Below are 25,175 nucleotides of genomic sequence, written 5' to 3'. Positions count from 1 at the left end.
CCGCGGACGGCTCCACGGACGCGGGACTACGCTTCCCGCGATGCCCCTCGGCCCCGCCCCGCGCGGCCCGCCCCGGCGCCGGGCGGCGGCAGCGGCGGCAGCGCGTGTTCGCCATGCCGAAGGCCAAGGGGAAGACCCGGCGGCACAAATACTCCTACAACCTCAACCGCAAGCGCCTGTACCGCAGCGCCCGCCGCCGCGCCGCGCCGCGCATCGCATGGTGAGGGGCCGCGGCGGCGGGGCGCTGCGGCGGCGGGGCGCGATCTGCTCGGTGGGCGCCGGAGGGAGGCAGGGAGGGAGGGTCGGCTGCGGGGAGGGGACGGTGAGCGCAGCCCGTGACGCCGCTCTGTCCCCGCGCAGCCCGCACATCCGCCATGCCTGGGACCCCGCGAAATCCGTGGCGCAGAACCTGTCTGACATGGGCCTGGCCGAGGATCCCAACAAGGCCCTCCCCATCCCAAGGAAGCTGCGGGTACGTGCGGCCGTGCCTCGCCGGGGAACGGCGTGAGGGGTTGGCTGGGGCTGCTCCCGTTCTGGCGGGGTTGGGAAGTCAGGGCTCCCCCCAGGACACGCCGCCGGGCTGAGGAGAAGCAGCGCGGTGGGCGGCCTGGGCTCGGGGGGCTCCGGGTTTCTGTAGGTGAATGGGTTTATTAGAGTTACTAATCTGCGTTTCTTGCCAATGTCTGGCGTGGGAATGAGGTGCAGTGTCACAGGGCTTCTGAACAAGTCTGAATAGCATCAATCAGTCTCCTGGGACTTGCCAGAGAGAGGTGAGGTTGGAAACCGCTGCAGCCCGGTTGCACCTGATAAGAAAGAAAAGCCTCTTTGTGTACAGCAGCAGCATCCCAGCCTGCCAGGGCTGCCTTAGTGGGCAGCACTCCCAGGCAAAAGGTGGCCCCACAGAATGTCACACATGGAAAAACCAGGAGTGACCTTGTTTGCCACATGTTCTCTGCTCACACGGTACTGCTCAGGCGACAGGCTTGCCCGTGGGGCAGCTCGGTGGTGCAGATAAGCCTCTGTTTAAACCACCTGAGATTCCCTGATCTTTGCATAAGCAGTTTGAAGTTTTGGGAGCAACGTCTGGGGATACAGCTTTCTCCTAAATGGGCTTTTCTTGAGTTACCTTCTCTGTTGTTTCACACAGGAGGCAGGAGTGGAAAGCACTCGACGGGAGCAAGCGCAGAACCTAGTGCGGAAGCCTTACGTGGTGAACGGTCAGTGCTGCTTCTGCCCTCCTCCAGCCCCAGCGGGCTTGCTGCCAAACCACACCTCTGCCATCGCTTTTGGGCATCTCCCAAGCGCCCCGTGGCTTATTTTGTCTCTCATCTCTGTGCTGTGCCCAGGGCAAGGTGTTAGTTCTTGTTCAGGCTTGTGGGCTTGTAGAGGAGTGTCCCCCTGGCAGCAGCCAGCTGAGGATCCCCAGCCAGGGCAGAGCTGGACAACAGTTCTGGCATTCCTGCACACCCTTTCTCTCATTAATTGCTTTTTCCTTCCTGTGCCACCACTTCTGCCTGCAGCCCCAAGAGGCCTTTTGTCTGAAACGTGCCTGTGTGTGGCACTGGGGTGGCAAGAAACTGGCTGCAGTACCCCACGTGTTTTAGTGGCGGGCTGGGCAGCTCTCAACAGCCAGAAAGCTTTCATTCCTTGTGGTGTGAGCTGGAGAGGAGCTGCAGCAGGGGCCTGGGTGCCAGCAGCCTATGTGGGGGACTGTTGTCCCATTTGTTTCCCTGCAGGATCTTGCTGGGAAGCAGCCCTGTGTGTGTGCCAGCAGCTGAGCTGTGCTGCAGGAGCCACGTCCTTTCTGCAGTGCTGGCAGGGCTCCATCTTAGGGGTTGGGGACCTCTGAGGTGTTGCTTGCTTCCCTCCCCTGCTTCATGGTGTCTCTATCCTGTGCCTAGAGATGGAATATGAGGCTAGTCTCCCCGAGAAGAAGTCCAACACCCTGTCACGAGACCTCATTGACTACGTGCGGTACATGATCCAGAACCACGGGGAGAACTACAAGGTGAGCACTGGCCGTCCCAGAGCTGGGAGCACCCGGAGCAATCCACTCCCAGGGCTTCTGCAGGATGAGAATCACAAATCCTCTCTATCCTGGATCCTGTTTTGCAGTCAGCTGATGGTTAAGGGGAAAAGCAGTGCTCTGAACCTCAGCCAGATCCCTGAGTCAGGCAGCGATCACAGCCAGCCTGGGTGGGCCTTTGGAGCGTGGCTGAGCCCCTTTGGTGTTTGCTCTTGGGGCCACTCCTCTGACTTAACCCTCTCCTGTGTCACAGGAAATGGCTCGAGATGAGAAGAACTACTACCAGGATACTCCCAAGCAGATTAAGAGAAAGATCAACGTGTACAAGAATTTCTACCCTGAGGAGTACAAGGATTTCGTTGCATCACTCAAGCAGGAGAAGATGGACGTGCAGTGACTGCCCTTTGTTCTCAAGGCTGCCTGCAAGTGCAGGTGTGATGTGACCATCTTCTGAACCGAGCAGGGGCTGACGGGCAGGTGACAGTCGCTCACAGGCTCAGTGCCTGCCAAGCCAGCTATGCAAAGCCTCTGGCGATGGAGGAAGGGCCTTCATTAGACAGAGGGAGTTACAACCAGGCATGAAAGGCTCTTGCAGTGGCTTCTGGTATTTGGGGCTGAATGTGCTGTGTGGCAGACAGCACTTCTTTTGCCTGGTTGAAATAAATGACTCCTTCAAGCTGGTGGGACTGTCTCGTTCAGGGCCTCCGGGTTGGGTCTGTCCTCCAGGGGTGGGCAGCACTTTGGCCTCTGCTGAGTGCCTGTAGGCAGCAGAGCTTGCAGTGGGATGTGTGCTGCCTCCTTCCCCTGTGGGTGACCTTCCTGCCTGGGGAGACCACAGGGGCAGGGAGCCCCTCCCCTGCCAAGGCCCTGGAGGGCAGGCAGCGTGATCAGCTGCTTATTGAGAAAAGGCAGTTGTAACTGGACACGGGGTTTTGCAGCAGACACGGGCTGGCAGGTGGAGAAATGAGGTCCTGACCCCGTGCTCTCCTCTGCCTGCCGCGGCCTGGGGTTCCTGGAGAGGGTCTCACTCTTACCACCTCCCCGGTGAAGCTCTGTCCCGCAGCTCCCGCCCCCACCAGCTGCTCCAGTCGGTGTAGGGAAGATCTTGCAGGCGGTGACGGCAGCCCGCGGGGGTCAGCGTCAGGTCCTGGCGGGCACCGGGCAGAGCCCTGCGGCACCGGGAGGGGCCACGTGGGGAGGGGGCTCAGCAGGGCCTCCGCAGCAGAGCACCCAGCGCTGCGGGCTCTCACGGGGAGCAGTCGTGCCCGCGGCGCTCGCTCGTCCCGCCCGGCGCCAGGGCCAGCTACGAGGCCCTTCCCTGGATCTACCCCCGCCATGCCCCGCTGCCAGCGCCGGGGCCGTGTGTGCGCTGGGCACAGCCGCGGTGGCGGGCAGCAGCGTCCCGCGCCAGTGGCGGGGCAGGGGGTGCCCCGAACCGCGACGCCGCGGAGCCCCGGCCCGGCCCGTGGCCACGGCCCCAGGGCGACCCCGGCCCCAGGGCGACCCCGGCCCGCGCGCCTCGAACTACACCTCCCGGCGTGCCTCGCGCCCCGCCGCCAGCTCTCGCGAGACCCGCGCGCCCATAAGAGTGCCGCCTCAGGGCTGCCCCTCCCCGGTGGCGGCGGCGGCGGCGGCAGCGCCGGCAGCCGCGCCTCCACCATGGCGCTGCCCGCAGCCCGGCCCCGCCCGGCCCCGCCAGACACGGCTTAGTGCCAGCCGAGCCGCCGCCATGAGCTCCCGGCAGCCGGACGCTCCCGGTAAGGCGCCCCTCCCTCCGCCCCGGCCCCGCGCTCCCCGCCGTCCCGGGTAGGCCGCGGCGTCGCTGAGCGCCGCGCTCTGTGTCCGCAGCGCTGGAGCAGGGCGGCGGGGCCCGCCCGGGCAAGGTATCGCTGTCCCTCGGGATGCCGCGCCGTGCCTTCAGCTACGACGACGCTCTGGAGGACACGGCGCCCATGACGCCGCCGCCCGCCGACCTGTGCGTCAGCGTCCTCTGGAAGCAGCCGGTCATCCCCGAGCGCAAGTACCAGGAGCTCTCGAAGGTACGGGCCGGCCCTGGCTCTGTCTCCCGTGTGCCCGGGTAGCCCTCCTGTCTGGCTGGTGTCGGCCCCGGGAAAGGTGCCCCCCCCGTAGCAGCGACCGGCTGGGCCTCGGTAGCCCTCAGGGGTGCTGGTGGGAGGGGAGACTGGCCTCGCCTGGCCCTGTTTGTGAGGAATGACGCATCTCGTGTGAGAGTCGTTTACGGGGTAACAAGCTGCAACCAGGTGTAGTTAAATGAGAGCAAAAGGGAAGAGTCTGTTTGGAGAAGCTGCAGGAGACCTGTCCCCAGAGATGTTCAGTGTCAGGTGGGACAAAGCTTTGAGTGACCTGATCTACTAAAAGATGCCCTTCCCTGCAGTGAGGGGCTGGACTAGATGATCCACAAAGGTCCTGTCCAACCCAAAGTGGTCGATGAAGTGACTGTTGGGGTTGCTTTGAGTGCAGGACCAGGACTTTTATATTTAGAGTCTGTTTTCTAAGTTTCAGGTGGTGTCAAATGGAAACAAACAACTGCAGACCTTTTGAGTTTAACTTCTATTTCTCAACTAATTCTGTTTTAAAATCTTTCTTGTGGAAGAAGACCTGAAGTTGTCATTTGGCAAAAAAAAGCAACCTGTCCAGTCAGGGAATGATGGCTCCTGTGTCAGGAGGGGGGAGGGCTATGTTTCACAGGGCTTATTGGCTTCCAGCATTCATTGTCTGGTTCTTGCTTGCGAGGCTCTTGTGATCGGTGGTAGGGCTGTGATGACTATGCACACTGAGGAAGAACCTGATCTAAGGAATGAGGGAGCAAGCAGGATCTAAACAGCAGCCTCTAGTCTATTTGACTGCTACTCTGTAAATAGCTTGTTTTAGGAGCTGTTTGTGGAAGGATACTCTTGCCAATTGACCTTGAAGTCCAATTCGCAGTTATGAGAATGGAAGGAGATATGTTCTGATTTCTTTCTTGTTGACCTTTTTGTACTTGGACTAACAAGGTGTTGGCCCTGAGCCCAGTACTGTTGCAAATGCTGCATGCAAGTTGCTTATCCATTGTTAAGGGTTAGAAGGTTTCAAGCTCTAAATGTTCCTGGACTGTAATGAGAACAGCATAATGGATTGCTGAACAAGATTGTGTCTCATTTGAGTAGAGATATGTCCTGACAGGGCACTGAAGTATTTTCTCCTCTTAAACTGTACCCTGCTTCTTGCCCACAGCTTGAGGAAGGGGATGCTAGCACGGATGCACCCATCATAACTCCTTCATCCTCCACTGAAAGCGTGAACAAGGTACCCGTGGTGAAGGCCAAGGCCACTCACATCATCATGAACTCTCTCATTACAAGTAAGAACTCTCACCTCTAGTGAGCTCTTAATGGACTGTGGGCACATGAGCCTGTTCTGGCTTAGTAATGCCTGAGGGCAGCTGCCAGCGTTCCTGGGCAGCTTGTGCTTCAGGCTGACTCAGCTCTCTGAGCTGTCTGAGGTTTTTTGGAGGATACTTCTAGAAGGGAGCAAGGAACTGGGGAATAGGCTGTGCTTACCCTGTTTGCAGGTGCTGGAAGTGGGTGGTGAGGGAGGAGTGTGGAGAACATTATCTGCTGATAGGACACTGCAGTCCACACCACCCTGGTGATGGAGCGTGGAGGCGGCCGCCACCGCCGCTGCTGCTTGGTTTGTTTATTAACTTGCTCTTCCTGAATGAGAGGTAAAGCTCTAAGATTAACCAGAGAGCTGACGTGCTGTGCTGATGGAGTGCTTGCTGACATTTGGTGGTTAATAGCAGCAGCTGTCTGGCTAACAGGAACCCTTTAAAAAACTCAGGAACTCATAAATCACGATGCTTTAAAATCAATTTGGGTCAGTTGTGTTTGCAGAGAAGACATGCCCGTTTGCAACAGGGGGAATTATTCATGTGTTCATCTGTCCCTGCTGCCTCTTTTTAGCAGCTGGGATCTGAGCTTCATCTTTCCCTTCAAGCAGTGCTTCCAGAGACTTCTAGATTTTCAGGCCAGCATTTAGGAGTAGCCATCCATCTGCACTTATTTCAGTCTTGCCTCAAAAATAACCAGCACATCAGAAAATAGCATCCAGGAATATCATCTTTCTTCTGGAAAGCAGCTCCTGGTCCAGTCTAATGATTAAATGCCAATCTAATCAAAACCATAATGGCCTAAAAATGTTCTTGTGCAGCAAAAAGTCAGCAGGCCCAACTGCACCTTGCAGGAGGAACGTTCAGTCACAAGTTGGAAACAAAGGTCCTCTGTATTCTCATATACAGTGCACTATCCTGCAGGTAACTTGAACATGGGAGGTGTGACCTGTTTTAAAAGACATTGGGCTTTTCCAGTAATCTTCTGGGCTCTAATGCCCTTTGGCTTTTTTTTCTTGGTTCCAAGAGGAAGTGAGCATCTCATGCTGATAGTTTGGGGGTTGGGGAAGTGCTGCTTCTAGTTTTCAGGACTGAAGTTCATACTGCTGTATTAGATGCTGGCTCTGTATTTGGCTGAAAGAGCTTATTTTAGCTAATCTGAAATCACTGGGAGTCTTTACCACCTGTCCTGCAAGGCTGGGATTGTCAGATGACCTAGTGTGGGCAGTCTTGAAGAAGACTTCATTTTCCTTTGTTGGCCTGAGAACCTCCCTTGAGTCTCGAGAGCCATGTGAAACATCCAGCCTCTTTGGGGGTCTCCTGGATTTAGGAAGTTGTAGTTACAAGTGGTGCAGCTTCTTGGGTGGGATGGGGGTTTAATGTTAGGTGTTGCATTTGTAACATTTTTGGGTGGTTTGGGACAAATTACTATCCACATACCTCAGGCTAGTTCTCAAGTCAGAATATGTCCTTGGCCTCACCTTGCTGCTTCTGTCAACTCATCACAACGTGTAGGTGTGAGTGATGGAAGACAAGTCTCACATTTGGTTGCTTAAGTTTCCTTTGTTTGCTAGAACTGCTCATGGTGGCATTTCTTTGTGAATATGCTCTTTTCCAGAGCAGACTCAGGAGAGCATTCATCGCTTCGAGCAGCAAGCAGGGCTGACAGATGCTGGCTACACTCCCCACAAAGGCCTCGCTGCTGAGGAGACCGAGTACCACCGAGTGGCTGAGGCTGTCCACGTAAGGCTTGTTGTGTTGGCTTTCTCTATGTAGGTTGTATGTTAACTTAGCACCTCTCTGCTGACAGAACTTTTGGAGCATGATACTGGGACTTTGCTTAAATTGCTTCCTCTGAAGGCTTTTAGCTCATTGTGTACAAGAAAAAAGGTTACCCACTTCTATGTTAAAGTTAGTGTTAGCCTTCATAGCTTTGAAACAAACCTTTTTTTCCCTGAAATCTGTCTTATTCTACACATGTCAGTGTAGCAGTTGTCTTTGCAGGTGGGGACATCCCTACACAGTTGTCTTTGCAGGTGGGGACATCCCTACACAGTTGTCTTTGCAGGTGGGGACATCCCTACACAGTTGTCTTTGCAGGTGGGGACATCCCTACACAGGATGTAGTTTCTTGCTGTACCTTTGAATGGTGCCCTGCAGTTGACTGTTGTAACTGTTTGTTCCAAGAGAGCTTGTAAATGATGTGTTTCTGATGTGGAAGCTAGCAGATGAAGTTGGGCTTGCCTCTTGCTGAAAACAAGAGACTAAAGTCTCGAATTGGGGTGTTTCTGATGAGCTCAGCTTTCCACAGTAATCTTGCTGTTGGAGTTTAACAGCAAACTTTGAGTGTATTCCCACAAGGTCAAAGTTGCAATACCAGTGTTGGTGAAGGACATTAGTGTGGCTTGGATAGCCACAGGAAATGCTCTGAGACACTGTCTGTGTAACTGGTGTTTGAACTGTAACTGCCCTTCAAGTGACTTCATCAGAGTTCAGCTTGTACTGTGTGACTGGTAACAACCTGGCTTGTGTCCACCTGGTTCCTGTTTAGTTTGTGGCCAGGTGTTCTCTTCAAATGCCATTCATCTCCATGTTCTAGGGGAGTGTTTCCATCCTCTTATATGTGGATTATTTCTCGGGGTCTAATACCCCTACACCTTGTACCTTCTGTATGAGGTCTGGTCTCTCTTTCATTAGAGAACTTGTGAGACTGAAAGCTTGGTTGCTCTGGAGAGGGCTTGGAGACAAATGGTTGCTATGGCATTTATACGTGTTAGTAGGTGGCTAAAGTGATGCATAAGGTAACTGCTACCTCTGCCACCTCCTTGTGAATGCAGGTGTTGAAGCAGTGCATTACTGCTGGGTGGTGAGGAGGTGTTATGTTACTTCCTCTAGCCTGGAGAATGTCTTGAGCAAAATGGACTTCCAAAATGCTTATCTGTGGAAAGAAGCTTAAGGAGTGTCTGCAAGTACTGTAATGCTGGGTTTAGCTTTAGGTGAAGTGACACTTAAATCTTTTTATCAGCTAAGATATAAATAGTTGTCCAGTTTTGACAGTGAAACTGACTGCTTGTTCCTTATGCATGGTATTTAAGCTGTGTTGCTTCTGTATTTCTCTTGCTTCTCCTAACAGAAGCTAAAAATGCAGAGTGGAGAGATGAAAAAGGATGACAAACAAGCCTCTTCTGCTCAGTCCACTCCAAGCAGCACTCCCTACTCCTCTCCCAAGCACAAAACCAGGTACTGTGTTGCTGGCAGTTTCCTACGGGCTGCTGAGGTTGGAGCTGCTGGAAATAACCTTCTTATCCAGTGAGGGACTAAAGGGTGAAATTCAGCCCCTGCTGTGGATTTGTGTTGGATAGATTCACATACTGAAAGCTTGTGGAACTTGAGCATGTATGTCTTTATCCTGAATGGTAGCAAACCTGTTAAGACTGTTTAAATTGCTCCTGATAAATACATGTGAAGTTCTTGGCACAGTGAGGTCACTTGAAGTTGTTGTTGCGGTTTTTTCACATCTAAATGAATTTTCTTTTTCTCCCAGGGGCTGGTTTAGTCAGGGATCCACTACTTCTATCAGTGGCCCAGACTTTGCCATGGAAGCTGGTGGGGACAAATTGCCATCTGAAAGGTGGAGCTTTTTTGGACCCAAAGCTATCCAGAAATCTACCAATGATTCAGGTATGTCCCTTAGAATCTCCTGCCTTGCAAGAGCCAGGGGTGAATTCTCACAACAAACCTGCTAGTTGTTTCTGGAGCCTTATCCTGCTTGCCTGGTTACTTTCTAGGACCACTTTGTGAATGTGTGCTGATCATACCAATTCTATACCTAAATATAAAACAATTGGGTAAAATCCATGCCAAAGATCTCAAAGTAGAAATCACTTGCACTGAGCTGCAGTGGAAGGTCAGTGTGTGAAGGTGACAGCTTTTTACCCCGTGTTCTCTGCTGTCTGGTGGAACAAGAACTGGAAGTGCCAGCCAGTGATGTGGAATAGGCTTTAGATGACGTGAAGCTGCTGTGTCTTGCATAGGCTTTCTGCAGTGTCTGGCAGTGACCCTGCTCACTCCTGGCAGCAGGGGGAAAAAGGACTTGGGCAGTCTTCCCACTTCATATTTGTTATGATTTTTTTGGGTGTTTTTATCAGGAGGATTTACCATCCAATCCTATAAGGGTGCCCAGAAGCCATCCCCAATGGAGCTGATGCGTGCTCAAGCTACTAGAATGCCAGAGGATCCAGTCACCTTCAAGCCACCCAAAATGGACATTCCAGTCACAGAGGGGAGGAAACAATCTCCACGTTCTCATAATATCAAACCTCGGGATCTGAATGTGCTCACTCCTACTGGGTTCTAGGGACAATGCTTCTGGTGGCTTTAGCAGGCTGCAGGGTGTCTTGGGCTCTGCTTCCCTGTCCCATCCTGCTGCAGTCAAATAGGAAAGTCTCCCTTAAGCTCTTCATCTCAGCAAAGGAAGCAGTTGCGACTGTCCTCCTAAAGCCAGTCTTAGAAAAACTCCTGCACTAATACTAAAGCAATGGAAGGCATCCTGGCTGCTGCTTTGCACAGGCTGCCAGGCTGCACCAGCTGTGCACCCAGCACACCACGCCACAGAAAAGCCTTGCACTATGTTTTGTGGGACAGGAGCCTGTGTGGTGTGCAAACAGCCTGGCTTGGCCACCTGTAGTCTGATTGTCCTGTCCTGCTCAGTGCTGAAGTACCCTCAGGAGGACCCTGGTTCTGTCTGGCATATACACAACACCAGCAGGAAGTGAGAAAAATAGGCCAAGTCTCAAAACTGGACCATTAACTGTCAGAAGGAAGTTGCTCTGGTAGGTTGGCTTTGAATGTGGCACTTTGTGATCTTAGAGTTCAGCACCTCCTACTCCTTAGTTCTTGCAATGTCTTTTAAGGAAAAGTGGAGCAGTGACCATTCTAAGATGCTCTTATTAAAAGACAGGGAGCAGAATGTAATGGGGCTTGGCAGTAATGAGGAAGAATTGCTTCTCTTCCAGCTCCACGTGTTCCTCTAAAAAGGTGGCAATGTCCAGAGCTGGAGTGATTTAAACCAAGTAGTCTTTTCTTCTTTCTGCAAAACACTGTCCTGTCTTCTCACAAGACAGCAGACTGACAGATATTGTGGCACCTGGGTGCTGCTTAATATGGGTTTGTTTTTTCCTAGCATCTTCTGTGAGTTGTGTAGAGGTGTTTTAGACACCAGAGGCACTTCTCAAATAGGGTTTTTTTTTCCTTCCAGGTTAAATGCATTTTTCAGTGCTGGAGGAGTACTGAGAGCAGATCAAGGCTAAACAGTCCTCCCTGCTGTGATGCAGCTGTATTATTATTTTGGCTTAATCATAACTGGTTCCTGGGAACAGCTAACACTTGCTTCCATGAAAATGGAAGTAATTCCTGGCTACCATCTAATTCCTTAAGCATTGTTGGTAGAATTGCTCTAATCTTCACCTGCCCTGTGGCAAACAGCTCTCCTCTCTTGATCTGAGGATTGTGTTGCAGAGCTCCCTCAGCCAGCAGCAGCCTTTCTGGAGTAGTGGGGTGGCAGCAGCAGCCTTGCATCCAATTCTAAAAGCTTCTCTGTGGGCAGGACATTACATGGAGGTTACTTAACAGCTGGTAACCACAGAGCTCTGAGGTTTCTACCTTCTTGAACCAAACATTCCTCCTGGAGGGTGAGGCAGGGTTGGCTCCCTTGGCCAGCAGTTGCTGCCTCTTCTGAGGAAGCACATTTTGTGGCTCTGCTTCCTCTCAAGCTTCATAATCACTGCCAATGACGTGTTGTGTTGAAAGTTTCCTACCCAACCAAGCAGTTTCCACTGTCACCACTCACTTGCACCTTGGCAATCAGTCTCTTGTTTGACATTAATTTATTTGCTCTCTGTATTCATGTCTCATGTGTATGATTTGTTTGTTTGTTACAAGAAAATAAACTCCTTGTGAAGGGAGGTGTGCTTGGTGTGTGAGTGCTGGGACAGCAGCTGTGGAGGAAATGTGGCTCTGTCCCAGGAGTGTGGGATCAAGGTTCTGCCTAATCTGTCTCTGGCAGCACTTGCTCGGGGGTGAAATGTTCACCCTGTTAAAGTGCCTTTTGACAGGGAGATAAGGCTTAAAGCCAGACTCAGCCCTCTCTTGGGGCTTGTGCAGACAAAACTAAACAAGAAAGTCTTGTGTTCTTGAGGTACTCAAATGGCGACTCTTCATGTTCCTGAGACTGCTGCTCTTGCAGCTGCTGAGCTGCGTTTGTACCTGTGCTGGGGAGGTGGGCACAGGAGTGGGAGCCAGGCTGGCATTCACCCAGTGCTGTGGCCACCTCTGTTTTGCCTTCCTCTGTGAAGTTCTGGTTTGAATGCTCTTGTAGCATCTGAAGCTGCCAAAGTAGTGCTGATAGAGGACACAGGTTTGGGTTAGCAGAACTGAAAGTGGCGAAATAGATCCCAAAGCACCCAGCTGCTGTGGTGCTGGCTGCTGCTGTGGGTCTTGGTGACACAGGCTGATCTCAGCTTAGCATGGAAAGGCTGGGGTGGAAGTGTGGCCTCTGGGTGTGGCATTGTCATTTTACCTTGTGTATGTTACCCCAACATCATTCTTGGGGATATGACCAACATACTAGAGAACTAACCTCTCTAACTATGGACCTCTTGCTGGAATGTGGCTTCTTTTCTGGTCTAATGATGGAATTCCAATCCAGTTCAAAGGACCCAAGTGGAAAATATACCTGCATGAGCACACATGGCAGCTTTCTGGAGCAGGGACCACGTGGAGTGTGCAGTTGGGAATGGTTCTGCCCACTACTCCCAGAACAGACTGTTTTGCTTCTCCCTGGGATGGCCTATCCCTGGATTAGAGTGATGTGCATGAGTGGTTTCTTCTCCATCTGGCAGCTGGGAAGAGGCTTCCTAAATAACAAGGAGCAAACTTGTGAGTCCAGAAGGGACCTTTCCAAATGGTTCTGGGCTAACTGAAGCCAAAGTTGTGGCTGTGCAACAGGCACCAGGGCTTTGGGGTGTCCAGCAGTAACAGCAGGACTGCTCCATCCCAGGTTGGGACCGTGCTGCTTGATGCTCCCAGGCTTTGCTCTCCTCCTTAGGACCCTGCCATGGGTCAGCTGTCACTAGAACCTCTCCCCCTCCCAGCCTCTGTTGCTTATGAGCTCTGACCTTGGCTGTGAGGTAAGTTGATGGCAATGTATTTGAATAATCCTCTTGCTAAGAGGCATACTCACCTGCTTTGGGGCATTCTGGATGAGGTGCAGCCTTTCCAGCTGTTGCTGCCATCATCGTCCCTCTTGACATACCAGTCACCTCAGGCAAAGTCAGGGTAATTACAGCTTATAACTACTGTCATGTAGTAACTTGCTTTGCAATACAAACGTTCCTCTCTCTCGAGGAGTGACCAGTGTGGGGATCTCTGCACTGTCAGTGCTCTCACTGCAGCCCACATCTGCTTTTTTATTCTTAAATATCATCAGCTTTTCCTAAACATGTGACAGGCATTTTAGCATTTGGCTTGTTGTGCAAACCATTGCCAGGGTCTGTGGCTGCATTAGTCTGCTGCCATCCCAAGGCCCAGGTAGCAGAGCTCTGCCTTTCCTAGGGGCAGGGCTGGCACCAACGTGAAGGAGACTCTGCAACTACAGAAATAGTTTTTTTAAAAACTCTACAACTTGTAAAATTGTAAGATGAGGCAAGGCTGAAAGGAAATGCTGAGACCAAGTAAACCAGACACTTTTACAAAGAGATGTGTAAACAAAGACGTGACGAGATGGAGTTGTGTAGAGGAAACATGAAGTTCTTTGTGCCCATCAGGTAGCAGTGACAATGAGGAGCAAATCCTGAAGCATGCGGAGTTTCTCCATGATCTGCAGGGGAAAAGGCTGCTCCAGGACCTGCTGCATTCGGCTGAGGAAGTCCTCTATCTTCAGACGAATGTCCAGGTGGCTGATGTAATCTTCATCCTGGAGCTTGGGCTTGGCTTTCTGGATGATCAAATCCATCCGTTCGTTGAGTGAGCTCCGCAAGTGCTCTGCAAGGAGAAACGCTGCTGGGGACAGGCAGCAGGCAGTGCACTGCCTGACCTGCCCAGGGCTGGGCTGCACTGTGCTGGGGGACAACTCTGCTCATTCTCTCATGGTTACCCTTGGTGCTTCTGCATAAGACTAGCCTGGTGTAAGAAGGAACTGTCCCCTCCTGGATTCAGTCTGTGGGATGGGGCAGGGCTTGTAGCATACTTTTCTCCCTTGCTAGTGGCACAGCTGCAGCTGTCCAGCTGCACAGGAGAGTCTCCAAAGAGCTTAACAGGGATTGTCGAGGGCTTCGGGAAGAATGAGCCTCTGTGGCTGTGATGGTGGGTTCCTCTGCATTCCTCTGTGCAGACCTTAACCCTGGGCTAAAGCAGCTGAAGTTGGGAAGTGCCTTTAGGAGTTTCTGTTCAAACAACACTATGGAATTTTAGGGACTGTTTTGTGATTGTGCCGCTCTCCTGGGGTCAGAAATGCTGCTCCTTCCCTGGCTACTGTGGGTTGTGCTCTCTGCCTGCTCTACTAAGTGCTGAGTGTGTCCTTGCTTTACCCTTTGCCCTCTGCTTCCCCTCCTAAATCACCCTGTTCTTCCACCCACTGTGTGCAACTTAGACAATGGTGGGTACAAAGCACCCCTTTGTGTACTTCCCAGTGCTGGGATTTCCTCCTTGAGGAAGAGGCTGTTTTTCCGGGTCTAAAATTGGTAACAAAGCAAATTGGGTGCTCTGCTTGAGACATCACTTCTTTGCTCTGACTGCTGGAATACTTAATAGCACAGACAGAGGCACCTTATTTTCTTCTAGTGAGTTCAAGAGTGATGAGAGAAGACACTTTGGCTGTTCTACTGCAGGTTCTCAGTGAGATGGTGTTTATTAAGGCCAGAACAGGTAGCTTACCCAGTATGACATTTTGGTAGCTCAGCAGCAGCAAAGTCAAGTACTGCAGCATCTCATCCCATCTTTGCCACATTGCTGTTTCATCCTATGACAGGAGACAGTATTTGGTTATATGAAGAAGCTTTCTCAGGAGAAAGCATGGCAAAGATTGGACTGGATACCTGGTATTGCAGCAGCATAGAGGAGTGGCTCAGGAAGTACAGGATCTTGGCCAGAGACAAGGGCAAGCTTGTGGGCACGTCACAACTGTGCTGGAACAGCAGCTCTAGCAGTTTGCAGCGCAGGAGCTGGCTCTCTATGGTGTTTATGAATGCTTCTCTGGAAGACAAAATGGGTTTTACTTTGGAGGAGATGGCACAGCCTGACCAGGGATCAGGGCTCCAGCATCTTCCTGGCATCCCTCTGGTGCAGATATGGGGTGACTAGAGGGGCTGCCCAGCAGCACAGTGGGAGGAAAACCACCTGAGGTGATGGACCTCCCTTAGGCAGCTCGGCCAGGGGCATGTGTGTGGCCTTAGCCCTGAGCTGGGGCAACTCAGGGTCAATACAGTGTGTGAAGGAAGCTCAGCTGCTTTGCTTCCCCCTGCCCAGAAGTTATCCATTGCAGTTATCCATTATTGACTGGCAAGGAGCACAGCCAAGGGTGATGTGGGGTTAGCAGCTCCAGGAGCTCTGTCCAGGGAGGAGCTTGGCTTGAATAGTCAGTTTGGCTCGACTAGACATGGTGTGTGATCAGAGTCCTGCTCAAGGGGTCTGAAAGGGCTGCTTGCTGGGGCTGGCAAACGTGGGTTTGAAACATCTGGGGGTCTAGTGGTCTCGTGTCTGCACTAGAGCCACTCAGGCCCCTGTGCTCTGGCTTCAGATACTGCCTTTATTAGAGAGGCAAAGCTGCAGGAACTGCATCATATTTCTGATGGGCTGCCTTGGGGGTCAGTGTTGTGTTTTCCTGTGCTGATGCAGAGTGTTGCTTTTCAGGCCCTTTTTACAGTTTTAAGGTGCTGCAACTTAATCAAGCAGCAAAATCAACTGTTCCCAGCAAGACACCAGCTGGGTAGGTGCATTCAGCTGCTCGTGTGTATCTCCATGGGAGATGCTCTTGCTGGCTGGGTCAGAAATGAGCCCATCTTTCTATACCCCATGGTACTCTATGCGTCCAGACTTGGGTGGAAATTGGGAATAAGCCTATTGCTCACACAGACAGATGCTGCCTTGCAGGTGTCTGTCTTACCTTTGGCTCCTCAGGGGAATGTTCAGTATAAACGGGAAGATCACATCTGCGATCTTACAGGAGCTGCAGGTGGGAGATTTGTCCACTTCCACCGCGATGGACAACATCCTCTGGAGCTGCAGCATCACCCTGGGGTGGAGAGAGAGTTAGCACCAGGACACTCCCCCTCAGCTCCCAAAGTAAATCCCTGGGGATGGCACCTAGTGCAGCCTCGTGCCTTGCAGCGAGGGCTGTGAGGGACCCTAGCAGGCTACATTTGGTGTCTCTTTAGTCTGATGCTCTCAGAAACATCAGAGCTAATCCTGAGACAGGCCCTTGGGAGGTCTCAGCAGCTGTACTGAGTGTAGGTGGAGCAGCACAGGGGAGCCTGAGCTGTGGGCCAGGAGCTCTAGCCTTATGCTACTTGCAAGAGGAGGACTCTTACTGAACCAGTTTCCTACCAGGTAAGGAAGTCTTTTGCTCACCAAGTCTAAGTCTATGTCAAAGGAGAAACAGTAAAACTAGTCACAGGTACAGCCTGTTTTCCCTGATGTGACAGGGACAGGCTCTGGTTCCTCCATGACTTGGGCCCCATGGTAATGCCAGCAGGGAGTCAGGACTTCTGGGGCTTACTTCTGAGCGAAGAAAGCTGGTGGAGCCACCTCTGCCTGGTCAGTGCAGGCCAGGTGTGCTGCAGATGAGCTGTGGTCAGCCCTTGCTTCTGATGAGGATGTCGTTTCCTGAGGCTGGGTGAATCTGACTCCTGTAACTGCTGCGACCAACCATTCGACCACTTCCCTGGGACAGAAACAGGAACTTTAGTGGGGACAGGCTGGTTTTGTTGCATTCTGATCAATAGATCCACTTTGAGCTTGAGGAAAGACCCTGAGGATGAAGAATACATCCCACCCACTTGGACGGGTTAGGGAGCAGCTCTGTTGATTTACACACTTGTCACTGGGACAGCCTCCTGTCAATAGGACTTTCCTCCTTGTCCTGAGCAATGCAATTCTCACCTCATTCCTGGGAAAAGCCCACTAGGTTGCAGTTGAAAACGCTTTGCATCATCTCTGCCGGTTTGCTTTTGCAAGCCTGCTCCTGTTCTTTATACTTGGGCCCTACACTTGCCTCTGACTGCCAGGCTTGCTTCCTTGGAAAGTCTGACCTGGAATCTCAACAAGTTTTCCCTGAGCCCCTGCCTTTCCAGCATCTGCATTAGAGAACAGGGGAGGAGAAGGCATCCCTTACTTGACGTTGTTGAAGCACAGGTCACATGAAAGCACTTTCTTGGCAATTGACTTCTGGAGCAAGCGCAACCTCAGGTTCCGCTGGAAGTCATCCTCCAGGGTCTGCACCACGTACTGCAGGAAGAGGAGCCATCCAGGGGGCTTCTCCTGAGGGCAGAGGGACACAGGGTGAGCCTGGCAGAGGCACAGGGTGAGGAGCAACAGGGAATGGGGCTGATGTACATGACTGGGGAGTGGCTCAGCAATGCCTTAGGGCTGTAAGCCACAGGGGCAAGACAACTTGCCTACAGGTTGTCTCTGTGTCAGCTGTGCAGTAGCTTAGGGAGCACTGCAGATGAATGTGGGAGACACTTGCTGCCCTCAGCAACTGCAGCACAACTGCATGTTGGAGTGTTCCGTTCTGCAGCAGAGCATGGCCACTCGAGGCCCTGGGGCCGTGCTCACGTTCAGGCACCACGCATGGTGGTGATCCCTGCCCCCTGTGACACACGCAGTGCCTCGTACCTCGTCCTCCATGATGGATTTCAGCAGCATCCAGTCCCATCCCATGGTGCTGGTGTTGGCTGGATGGAGCCTGCAAGGACAGCACTGGCCATTTGTGCTGAACCACCCACCCCTCTGCCTGTGCACAGCAGCCCCTGCCCCTTCCCTGCGTGCTCAGGAGGGATCTGCCTTGCCCCCTCCTCCCCTGACCACAGCCATTTTTGGAAGGGCCTGTCTGGGGCTGTACTCTCTGTAGAGTATTCTTGGGCTTGTGGCCTTGCAAAACACATGCCTCTCTGTGGGAATGCTGGGGAAACTGCTCCAGCTGCCTCCAGCCCATGGCCCCTGCTGCAGCCTCAGGGAAGGTGCTTCTGCCACGTCACAACAGTGGAAAACAAGACCTGCAGAAGGCAGGCAAATACAGTTCTCTCTCCTAGAGCACTCCCTGGTGTCCCAGGCTGCCCCTGACCCACTGCCAGACAGCACAGGATGTGTCTGTGCTGGTAATGAGAGGATCATGCTGGGTTATAGGGGAAACTGCTCCTTGTTCTGTGGGTGAGTACCCCAGAGAATAACCTTTATGCTGGGCAGGCCCCTGGGAGCACCTAGCCAGCACCATGGCAAAGGGAACACGTACATCTGAATCCTCAGCAGCAGCATGTAGGTGTCTTTCAGGATCTCCCCTTGGTACGTGTTCAACAGGATCTGTCTGATCAAGTGGGAGATGATTTCTTTAGGAGGACAGTGCTGGTGGGAGATGAAGTCACTCAGGAAATCCAAGGTGCCCTCCAGGAAGTTCTCCTCCATGGTGGTGTGCACCATGCTCAGCTTCCCTCTGGGGATGAGCTCAGGTTTCTGCTGTGTACAAGGCAAAGCAATGGGTGAAAGCCAGCTCCCCCTGACACAGAAGAACCCAGCTGTGACATAAGGCCCACCAAGGACTGCAGTAACCAGAGATCCCAACTGCCTGGCAAAGCTTCCTCCAAAGGGGGAAGTGGAGCAGGTGTTGCCCTTGCTCCAGCCTCTGCCTCAGGGGCTGCTCTGAACCCTCTTTTCCCTCAGGCTCCCTCTAGGCCTGGCAGTGGCTGCTCTGAACCCTGTTTACCTGCACTGTTTCTCTGTTGGATGTTACACCTTGGAGGAAGAGGTGCTGGGCTCCGCTCCTCCTGAAATACTGCAGTTTGTTCAGGCAGGCCTTGCTCCTGGGCCTGCCTGGGGCCATTTGAGGGGTCACTTTGTGTGGCAGTATGGCACTTGCTTTCAGCAAAGGCCCTTGAGTGTTCCCTGGGGTTGTGGGGACGGCTGGGGCAGGGCTCAGCCTCTGCAGGAGCTCCTTTTGCTGGAAGAGGAGGGAAGTCTCTTCTTCTGGGCCACCTGCTCTCCAGCTGCTGCTGCTGTCCAGGCTGGAAGGGGACAGGGACTGCAGGTCCGAGTCCAGCTGCGTGCTGGCCAGAGAGCCCAAGTCACTGTTAAATGTGGTTGTGCTGCAGGAGGAGCTGTGGTGGCTGGAGGCGGGAGAGAAGCAGCTCCAGCTCTCCCCACATTCTGCTGTGTCCGTGGGGGCAGTGGGCCCCGTGGGAGAGCTGTGCCAGGGGGGCGCAGGGCTCGGCCCCACCGTGGCCTCTGTGTCTTGCATGGTGGTGGAGCAGAGCTGGGGGTGGGCCAGGTGTGCTGCTGGGGCAGCAGGCACCTGCGTGGGGTCCTGGTCAGCCCAGCTGGTGACAGGGAGAGGGCTGCATGTGTCCTCTGTCAGGTCGATGACCATGAGGCTGCTCCACGGTGCCCGGTCTGTGCTCATGTCCTCGCAGGTCAGGTCAACGATTTCCTGTCAGACAGAGGGGGCAGCGCTGTCAGCGACACAGACCTCTGTGACAGTGGCACTGTCACCCCAGCTAAAGGGGGAAAGGGGCTCATTGGCATCAGCCCAGGAAATCAGACGCAAAGACCCCACTGGCCTGGCCGAGGGGATGGGGCAGCCTGTGGGTAACAACTCTGGTGCTGTCCTGCCCTGGCAGCACAGCTGAGCCCACACCCGGCTCTTCTTCCTCACTGCTGGCAGAGACAAACAGCTCGCTTCCCCTGGGGCTCCTAACGGCAACATCTGTGTCCTCTACTCCAAGCATCGCTCACCGTGGCCCAGACTGGGCCTGGCTGCCCACTCAGCTCCCTCCCAGGCTGGGGCAATACCAGAGTGCCCAGGGAGGGCAAGGAGTGACCCCAGGCCGGAGTGGTGCGGGATGTGAACCTCGGCAGCTCCCCCCACGGGGAACACAGCCACCTTCCCATCCGTGGCGCCAGGCCAGAGCGACAGCGGCCCCGAGACTGCGGGGACCCCTCTCCAGCACTCGCCGGGCGGTGCAGCACCCGCAGCTCCCGGGACGTGCGTGTCCGAGCCAGGGGAAGGCGGCTGCGTCTGCGCCAGCGGCACTTCTCCGGACCTCGGCCAGCCTGGGAAGGGGTCGGAGCCTGTTCGCTGCTGACAACAGAAACCCCTCGGTGTCTCAGAACGGGAACACGCTATGCGGACAGTTTAAACCCTTCCCCTGACTCGGACCCGCCGCTCCTCCCGGGACGGGGCCACCGCAGGTAGCGTGGGGAGGTGTCAGGCCGCAGCAGGCCTGCGGGGAGCCGGCGGAGCGGGGAAGGGCTGGCGGCTCTCCCGGCTGCAGCCGTCCCGCCGCGCGCGCAAAGCCGCCTCAGCGCCAGGGCTAACGGCTGCCGCACCGGCCCGGCGCCGCCGTGCCCGCGGCCTGGCCCGGCCGAGGGGAGCGGGTCACTCACTCCGCGGCTGGGGTCAGGCCCGTCCCGTGAGCGCCGCGGCCGCTGCGCCCCGCTTCCGGCCCGGGCCAAACGCGCCCGTCCGCCGCGGCCCCGGTCGGGGCTTTGTGTCCCCGCGCGGCTCCCGTTCGCGCGCGCGCCTCCCGGCGCGGCGGAAGCGCCGCCATGTTGGCGGGGGCCGGCCGGCCCCGTCCCGCCCCGCGCGCCGCCGGACTCACCGCGGGGTGCGGCAGCGCGCGCCGCCGGGGCCGCGTGCGGGTGCGGGTGCGCGCGGGGGGCGGCGGCGCGCGGGGCCCTTCGCCGTCCGAGTCGCTTATGAGGACGGCGGCCTCGGCCATCTTCGCCCGGCGGCCGGCGGCTCCGCCCCCCCGCGGGGCCGGCGGCGGCGGCCTGGGCCGGGCCGGGGCTCGGGGGGCGGCGGAAGCTGCGTCAGGAGCGGCGGCGGCGGCGGGGCGGGGCGGCGGGGCCGGCGTGGGCGCGGCGCCGCCGCCATGGCCCTGTCTCCCTACGTGCAGGCCATGCAGGAGCTGTTCCGCGCCAACACGCGCAGCCGCGAGTTCCCGGCGCACGGCGCCAAGGTGCACTCTGTGGCCTGGAGCTGCTGCGGCCGCCGCCTCGCCTCTGGCTCCTTCGACAAGACCGCCAGCGTCTTCCTGCTCGAGAAGGACCGGCTGGTGAGCTCCCCCGGCACCGGGCGGCGCGGGGGGCGGCGGTCCGCCGAAGGGCCCCGCGGCCGCTTCGGCTGGTACCGGGGCGCCCCGGGAGCCCTTTGGCTGGGAACCGCCGGCCCGGCTCCGGATGCTCAAACAGGTGGCTCCGACAGCGGGCCGGTACCAGGCCCCGACGCGGGTGTGTGCCGGGACGAAGAGTGTGGCCACGGATCCCACCGGCCAGGGAGCCGGGGCTGGAGCTGGTGCCTGGCGGGGGAGGCCGCTGCATCCCACCGGCCGTGGGTCGGGAGCGGCGCCAAAATGGCGATGGGGCACTGGGCAGCGCTGCCGCCCCATCCGGCACCCGGCAGCAGAGCGGGATGCAGCAGACTGGGATCTGGGGCTGGGGAGGGGTTGAGGCGGGCTCATCCATCTCATGAACGACCGTTCTCCTTGTCCAGGTGAAGGAGAACAACTACCGTGGCCACGGGGACAGCGTGGATCAGCTGTGCTGGCACCCCAGCAACCCTGACCTCTTTGTCACGGCATCTGGGGACAAAACCATCCGCATCTGGGACGTCCGCACCACCAAGTGCATCGCCACGGTCAACACCAAAGGTGAGTCTCTGCTGCTGTCTGGGGCTCCAGCAGAGCTTCTGTGGCGCGAGACCCGTCCGCAGTGCTCTGCACCCTTCTTGTAGGCGTTTGCCATCAGAGCGTCTCTGCTGACTGCTCTTAGCTTTGTGTTGCGCCTGTTGTCAGAACCGAGGGAAGCTGCCGAAATAAAACGTCCTGCGTGCACGTGTTCGCAGTCTGTGGGCTCTGAGGCTGGAGACCGAGGCAGGGCACGTTTGCAGAGAGCCGTGGTGGGAAGTAGAAGTTTGTTTGGATTCAAAAAGCTTGAACTCATGGGCCAGTTAACTCTGGTACCATCTCTACCCTGGGAAATCTCCAGTTTTGAATTGCTGGGGCTGGACATGGCATTGCGAGGTGGCAAAAGGAAACCTGCCTTGTTCTTCTTGTTGTCTGTTTGTATTTATCGTTGGCTTTTGCTTTTTTTCCTGGATGTTTCTCTGGGTTAGAGGGTCACCGAGCTGGCTTGGTGGTTGCTGCGGTCCCATCTGGGCTGAAACGGGAAGAGCAGCGGTGCAGTCAGGCTGGCTTGAGGCTGTGGTTCTGTTCAGTGTTGTTTTCAATGCCTGTATGTGTTTGCTGGACAGCTGCTCTGGAGGGTTTGTGCCTGAGGCCACAGACCTGGCCGTCTTTCCCGTTGAGAAGTGGTTGGGAGTTAGTGGGGCAGGTTGTGGCCTTGGATCAGCAATAAAAGCTGCCTGTCTGCTTCACTCGTGGCTGCTGCAGGTTGGTGGGTGCAGATGGGACCTGCTGCCTTTCTGTCCCTCCAGGGGAGAACATCAACATCTGCTGGAGCCCCGACGGACAGACCATTGCGGTGGGGAACAAGGATGACGTCGTCACCTTCATTGACGCCAAGACGCATCGCTCTAAAGCCGAGGAACAGTTCAAGTTTGAGGTGAATGAGATCTCCTGGAACAACGATAACAACATGTTCTTCCTCACCAACGGCAACGGCTGCATCAACATCCTCAGGTGGGTGCCCGTGGCAGGCCGTGGGCAGGGTGGCTGTGCTGGCTGCAGCTGGCTGCGAGCTCCTTGGCTGCTTTTGGGGAACCCATGTCCCACTCCCCAGTGATTCCCAGCCCTGTGCTGGGAACCAGCCTGCCTGGAGCTGGGGTTGTCTTAGTTCTGGGCTGGGCTCCCCTGGTTCTTTGCTTCCTTCACTCAGCACTCGGAGTTTCCAAGAGCGTGGCCCTGCACCAGCTCGCTCTGCTCCCTTCCCCAGTGCCCCCTGCCCTGCCCATAGGTGAGCCCTGCGCTCCTCTCACTGCTTCCTGCCCTCTCCCTCCATCTCTGCAGCTACCCCGAGCTGAAACCCATCCAGTCCATCAACGCCCATCCTTCCAACTGCATCTGCATCAAGTTTGACCCCATGGGCAAGTACTTTGCCACGGGCAGTGCCGACGCCTTGGTCAGCCTCTGGGACGTGGATGAGCTGGTGTGTGTGAGGTGCTTCTCGAGGTGGGTAGTGCCATCCCAGAGCCGTTTGCCTCCCCTCTCTGGCGACCACCGCGCAGGAGGTGACTCAGTGTCTGCTTTGCTCTGATGCCGCAGGCTCGACTGGCCTGTGCGGACGCTGAGCTTCAGCCACGATGGGAAGATGCTGGCGTCGGCCTCGGAAGATCACTTCATTGACATTGCAGAGGTGGAGACAGGTAACGGGCTGGCTTCTGCGGGAGAGCAAGGAGGGAACGGGATGGAGAAGTGCTGGTGGGGCTAGGAGGGCACTGGGAGCGTGGGTCTGTGAAGGAAGAGCTTGGCTGTGAAAAGCAGAGTGCCATGAGGGGGAGCCTCTGCCTCCTTAGTGGGTGGCAGATGTGCCTGTGGTGTCTGTGGCTTGTCACAGGTGAGGGCCGGGCGCTGAAGGAGTGTTTGTTCCTCCTCTGCCCTGTGCTGGAGAGGAGCAGGAGGTGCTGGGCTCAGGAGGAGGGTCCCCAGGCTCACCTGGCCCCTTTCCCACGCAGGAGAGAAGCTCTGGGAGGTGCAGTGCGAGTCGCCCACCTTCACAGTGGCCTGGCACCCGAAGCGGCCGCTGCTGGCCTTCGCCTGCGATGACAAAGATGGCAAATACGACAGCAGCCGCGAGGCCGGCACCGTCAAGCTCTTCGGGCTCCCCAACGACTCCTAACGGGAGCTGCCCTGCTCCCGGGGCCGGGACGGTGCTTGGTCGGGGTAGAGGAGGTAGGGAGGTGACTCCCCTCCCTGCCTGCTCAGCCATGCTGTGGCCCTGGGCTCCGTTCTGTGCCTGTTGCTCTCCGGAGCGTTGGTGAAAGAGCAGTTTGTGTGCTTGGGGTGCTCAGCAGGGCCCTGCCACCGGCTGAGCGCTGGGCATGGGGGGCTTCCTCCAAAGGCAAGTGGCCAAAGAAAGTCAGTCAGTCACTGATGGTGACTGCTGAGGGGCCTCCTGTGAGAGGGGCTCTGCCCTGGCCAGGCTCCCCAGCACTGAGTGTCTCCAGCGAGGGCAGCTCTGGGAGCACAGCCTGTCCCTCCACACATGCTGTGCCCCTCTGCGTGGGGGCAGCGAGGGAAGGGGGAGGGGATGCGAGTTGGGGGCTGTTTCCCCAGCTGGGTGGGGGTTGGGTGGTTGGTTGTTTGGGGTTGTTTTTTGGATGTGTGCTTGTTTTTGATAATTTTGATAAATTCTCTTCTGTAACTGAAGGTGCTTGTGGCTGCTGTTGGGGGGAAAGAAGGCAGGTTGTCCCCTCCGTTCCCCTGCGGGTCTGTGTCCCCTCCTTGTCCTCGGCTCCTGTCCTGCGCTGTCACCGCCACGAGGGGCCGCTGCGCCCCCACGTTTGGGACGCTGCTGGGCAGGCGGGTGCAGCCGCAGGCACCCGGCCCTGCGCCCCTGCCGGGGAGGGGTGAGCGGACAAAGGGTGACTCAGCCGTCCTTGTGACCCCTGGGGCTTGCTGCCACCCGGCCCTGCAGGCAGAGACACCGAGATGGTTGCTGCAGGGAGATGTCAGGGCAGGGGCGGTGCGGGTGCCGTGATGGAGACCTCGCCCGCAAGATCTCTATCATTTCCTCCACTAATATTTTCTCCTGACAGAAGCTTTTCCAGGTGACTGCTCTGCTGATGCCGCCTGGGTAACAGCTGAGCTCTTTGCTGGTAAATGATGGCAAATTGGTCAAAGCCAAGGCTGGCTCCGGATGGAGGCCTCTGGGGCTGTGCCAAGCCTGGGCGCTGCCGAGGGTGCTGCCTTGCTGTGGGGCACAGGGTACCTCAGTGCCCAGGGCCTGTGGGAGCCTCTGACCTGGGGACAGAAAGCTGTGACCCACCAGAAACAGCCCCTTGTAGCCCCGGGCTCTGCCCAGTTGTTCTGGGAGGGGAGTCCCAGAGTCAGAGGAAAGGTGCAGAAGCCGTCCTGCCGTGTCTGTGGGATGGAGACCCACCAGCACTCGTCCCTTTTACCTTGTCCCCAGGCCTGGAGAGGACACCTGCAGGGCAGACACAGGGACGTGGGGCAGGAGCAGGGCACTGGGAGCTGCTGTGGCCTGGTTTGGGTGCTGCCGTGAATGGGCCCTGTGTGTGATGAGCTGCCAGGTCTCAGCCCCGGGCAGGATGGAAGGATGGGGGAGCTGGTGCAGGGCCCCAGGGAAGCAATGGATGACAGGAGGCTGGAGCAATGTACAAATCCCTTGATTTTATTAGTTTTGTCAAAGACTAGTTCGAGCAGGATGGTCACAGCATGTTTGCGGGGCCCCGAGCCGCCCGCCGCCCCCCGGGAGGGCCCCGGTGAGCAGCTGGGGGCTGTGGCGGAGGAAGCATGGGGAGGGGGGAGCACGGGGCTCACGGGCCGGGCCGGGGCAAGGGCAGACCCCACGGCCCCT

At 56.0% G+C, this 25,175-nt stretch overlaps 4 protein-coding genes across 5 annotated transcripts; 3 read left to right on the top strand and 1 right to left on the bottom strand.

Annotated features, from left to right (window-relative positions):
* The first annotated feature begins 64 nt into the window (after positions 1-64).
* Positions 65-2,707, top strand: NOP16 (NOP16 nucleolar protein). The gene is made up of 5 exons (XM_062002447.1): positions 65-220; positions 361-472; positions 1,148-1,217; positions 1,902-2,008; positions 2,280-2,707. The coding sequence occupies exons 1-5, from the start codon at positions 114-116 to the stop codon at positions 2,421-2,423; spliced, it is 540 nt and encodes a 179-aa protein (XP_061858431.1). The 5' UTR covers positions 65-113; the 3' UTR covers positions 2,424-2,707.
* A 944-nt stretch (positions 2,708-3,651) lies between these two features.
* KIAA1191 (KIAA1191 ortholog) lies at positions 3,652-11,377 on the top strand. The gene is made up of 7 exons (XM_062002983.1): positions 3,652-3,783; positions 3,875-4,065; positions 5,261-5,387; positions 7,033-7,157; positions 8,548-8,654; positions 8,959-9,095; positions 9,563-11,377. Exons 1-7 carry the CDS (start codon positions 3,756-3,758, stop codon positions 9,769-9,771), a joined length of 924 nt encoding a protein of 307 aa, XP_061858967.1. The 5' UTR covers positions 3,652-3,755; the 3' UTR covers positions 9,772-11,377.
* A 1,448-nt stretch (positions 11,378-12,825) lies between these two features.
* SIMC1 (SUMO interacting motifs containing 1) lies at positions 12,826-20,449 on the bottom strand. Of its 2 annotated transcripts, none has more exons than XM_062002980.1 (10): positions 20,279-20,449; positions 18,388-19,107; positions 17,920-18,140; positions 17,304-17,373; positions 16,801-16,946; positions 16,186-16,350; positions 15,574-15,702; positions 14,507-14,663; positions 14,346-14,430; positions 12,826-13,454 (listed from the first exon to the last, which is right to left on the bottom strand). In XM_062002980.1, exons 1-10 carry the CDS (start codon positions 20,396-20,398, stop codon positions 13,234-13,236), a joined length of 2,034 nt encoding a protein of 677 aa, XP_061858964.1. In that variant the 5' UTR covers positions 20,399-20,449; the 3' UTR covers positions 12,826-13,233. The 2 variants fall into 2 exon arrangements, with proteins under 2 accessions (XP_061858964.1, XP_061858965.1); XM_062002981.1 differs by having other exon boundaries at positions 17,920-18,137.
* Positions 20,450-20,514: 65 nt separating this feature from the next.
* Positions 20,515-23,572, top strand: THOC3 (THO complex subunit 3). Its single transcript, XM_062002982.1, has 6 exons — positions 20,515-20,734; positions 21,172-21,328; positions 22,114-22,318; positions 22,646-22,807; positions 22,901-23,001; positions 23,311-23,572. The coding sequence occupies exons 1-6, from the start codon at positions 20,552-20,554 to the stop codon at positions 23,472-23,474; spliced, it is 972 nt and encodes a 323-aa protein (XP_061858966.1). The 5' UTR covers positions 20,515-20,551; the 3' UTR covers positions 23,475-23,572.
* The last annotated feature ends 1,603 nt before the right edge of the window (positions 23,573-25,175 follow it).

This window comes from Colius striatus, chromosome 9 (assembly GCF_028858725.1).
Source record: "Colius striatus isolate bColStr4 chromosome 9, bColStr4.1.hap1, whole genome shotgun sequence".
Taxonomy (NCBI): Eukaryota; Metazoa; Chordata; class Aves; order Coliiformes; family Coliidae; genus Colius; species Colius striatus.
Note: the sequence above shows the minus strand (reverse complement) of the source record. Positions and strands in the feature narration are given on the sequence as shown.

What these genes read in the sequence shown, in the direction of transcription:
- NOP16 (XM_062002447.1), top strand. Translation starts at nt 114, where the DNA reads ATGCCGAAGGCCAAGGGGAAGACCCGGCGGCACAAATACTCCTACAAC. An exon ending in GCCGCGCCGCGCATCGCATG is followed by an intron (nt 221 to 360) that starts GTGAGGGGCCGC and finishes GTCCCCGCGCAG; the next exon opens with CCCGCACATCCGCCATGCCT. An exon ending in ACCACGGGGAGAACTACAAG is followed by an intron (nt 2,009 to 2,279) that starts GTGAGCACTGGC and finishes CCTGTGTCACAG; the next exon opens with GAAATGGCTCGAGATGAGAA.
- KIAA1191 (XM_062002983.1), top strand. Translation starts at nt 3,756, where the DNA reads ATGAGCTCCCGGCAGCCGGACGCTCCCG. An exon ending in GAGTGGCTGAGGCTGTCCAC is followed by an intron (nt 7,158 to 8,547) that starts GTAAGGCTTGTT and finishes TTCTCCTAACAG; the next exon opens with AAGCTAAAAATGCAGAGTGG. An exon ending in GAAATCTACCAATGATTCAG is followed by an intron (nt 9,096 to 9,562) that starts GTATGTCCCTTA and finishes TGTTTTTATCAG; the next exon opens with GAGGATTTACCATCCAATCC.
- SIMC1 (XM_062002980.1), bottom strand. Translation starts at nt 20,398, where the DNA reads ATGGCCGAGGCCGCCGTCCTCATAAGCGACTCGGACGGCGAAGGGCCC. An exon ending in CTGTGCTTCAACAACGTCAA is followed by an intron (nt 16,351 to 16,800) that starts GTAAGGGATGCC and finishes TTTCTGTCCCAG; the next exon opens with GGAAGTGGTCGAATGGTTGG. An exon ending in CCAGCTTTCTTCGCTCAGAA is followed by an intron (nt 15,703 to 16,185) that starts GTAAGCCCCAGA and finishes TCTCCACCCCAG; the next exon opens with GGTGATGCTGCAGCTCCAGA.
- THOC3 (XM_062002982.1), top strand. Translation starts at nt 20,552, where the DNA reads ATGGCCCTGTCTCCCTACGTGCAGGCCATGCAGGAGCTGTTCCGCGCC. An exon ending in CGCCACGGTCAACACCAAAG is followed by an intron (nt 21,329 to 22,113) that starts GTGAGTCTCTGC and finishes CTGTCCCTCCAG; the next exon opens with GGGAGAACATCAACATCTGC. An exon ending in TGTGTGAGGTGCTTCTCGAG is followed by an intron (nt 22,808 to 22,900) that starts GTGGGTAGTGCC and finishes CTGATGCCGCAG; the next exon opens with GCTCGACTGGCCTGTGCGGA.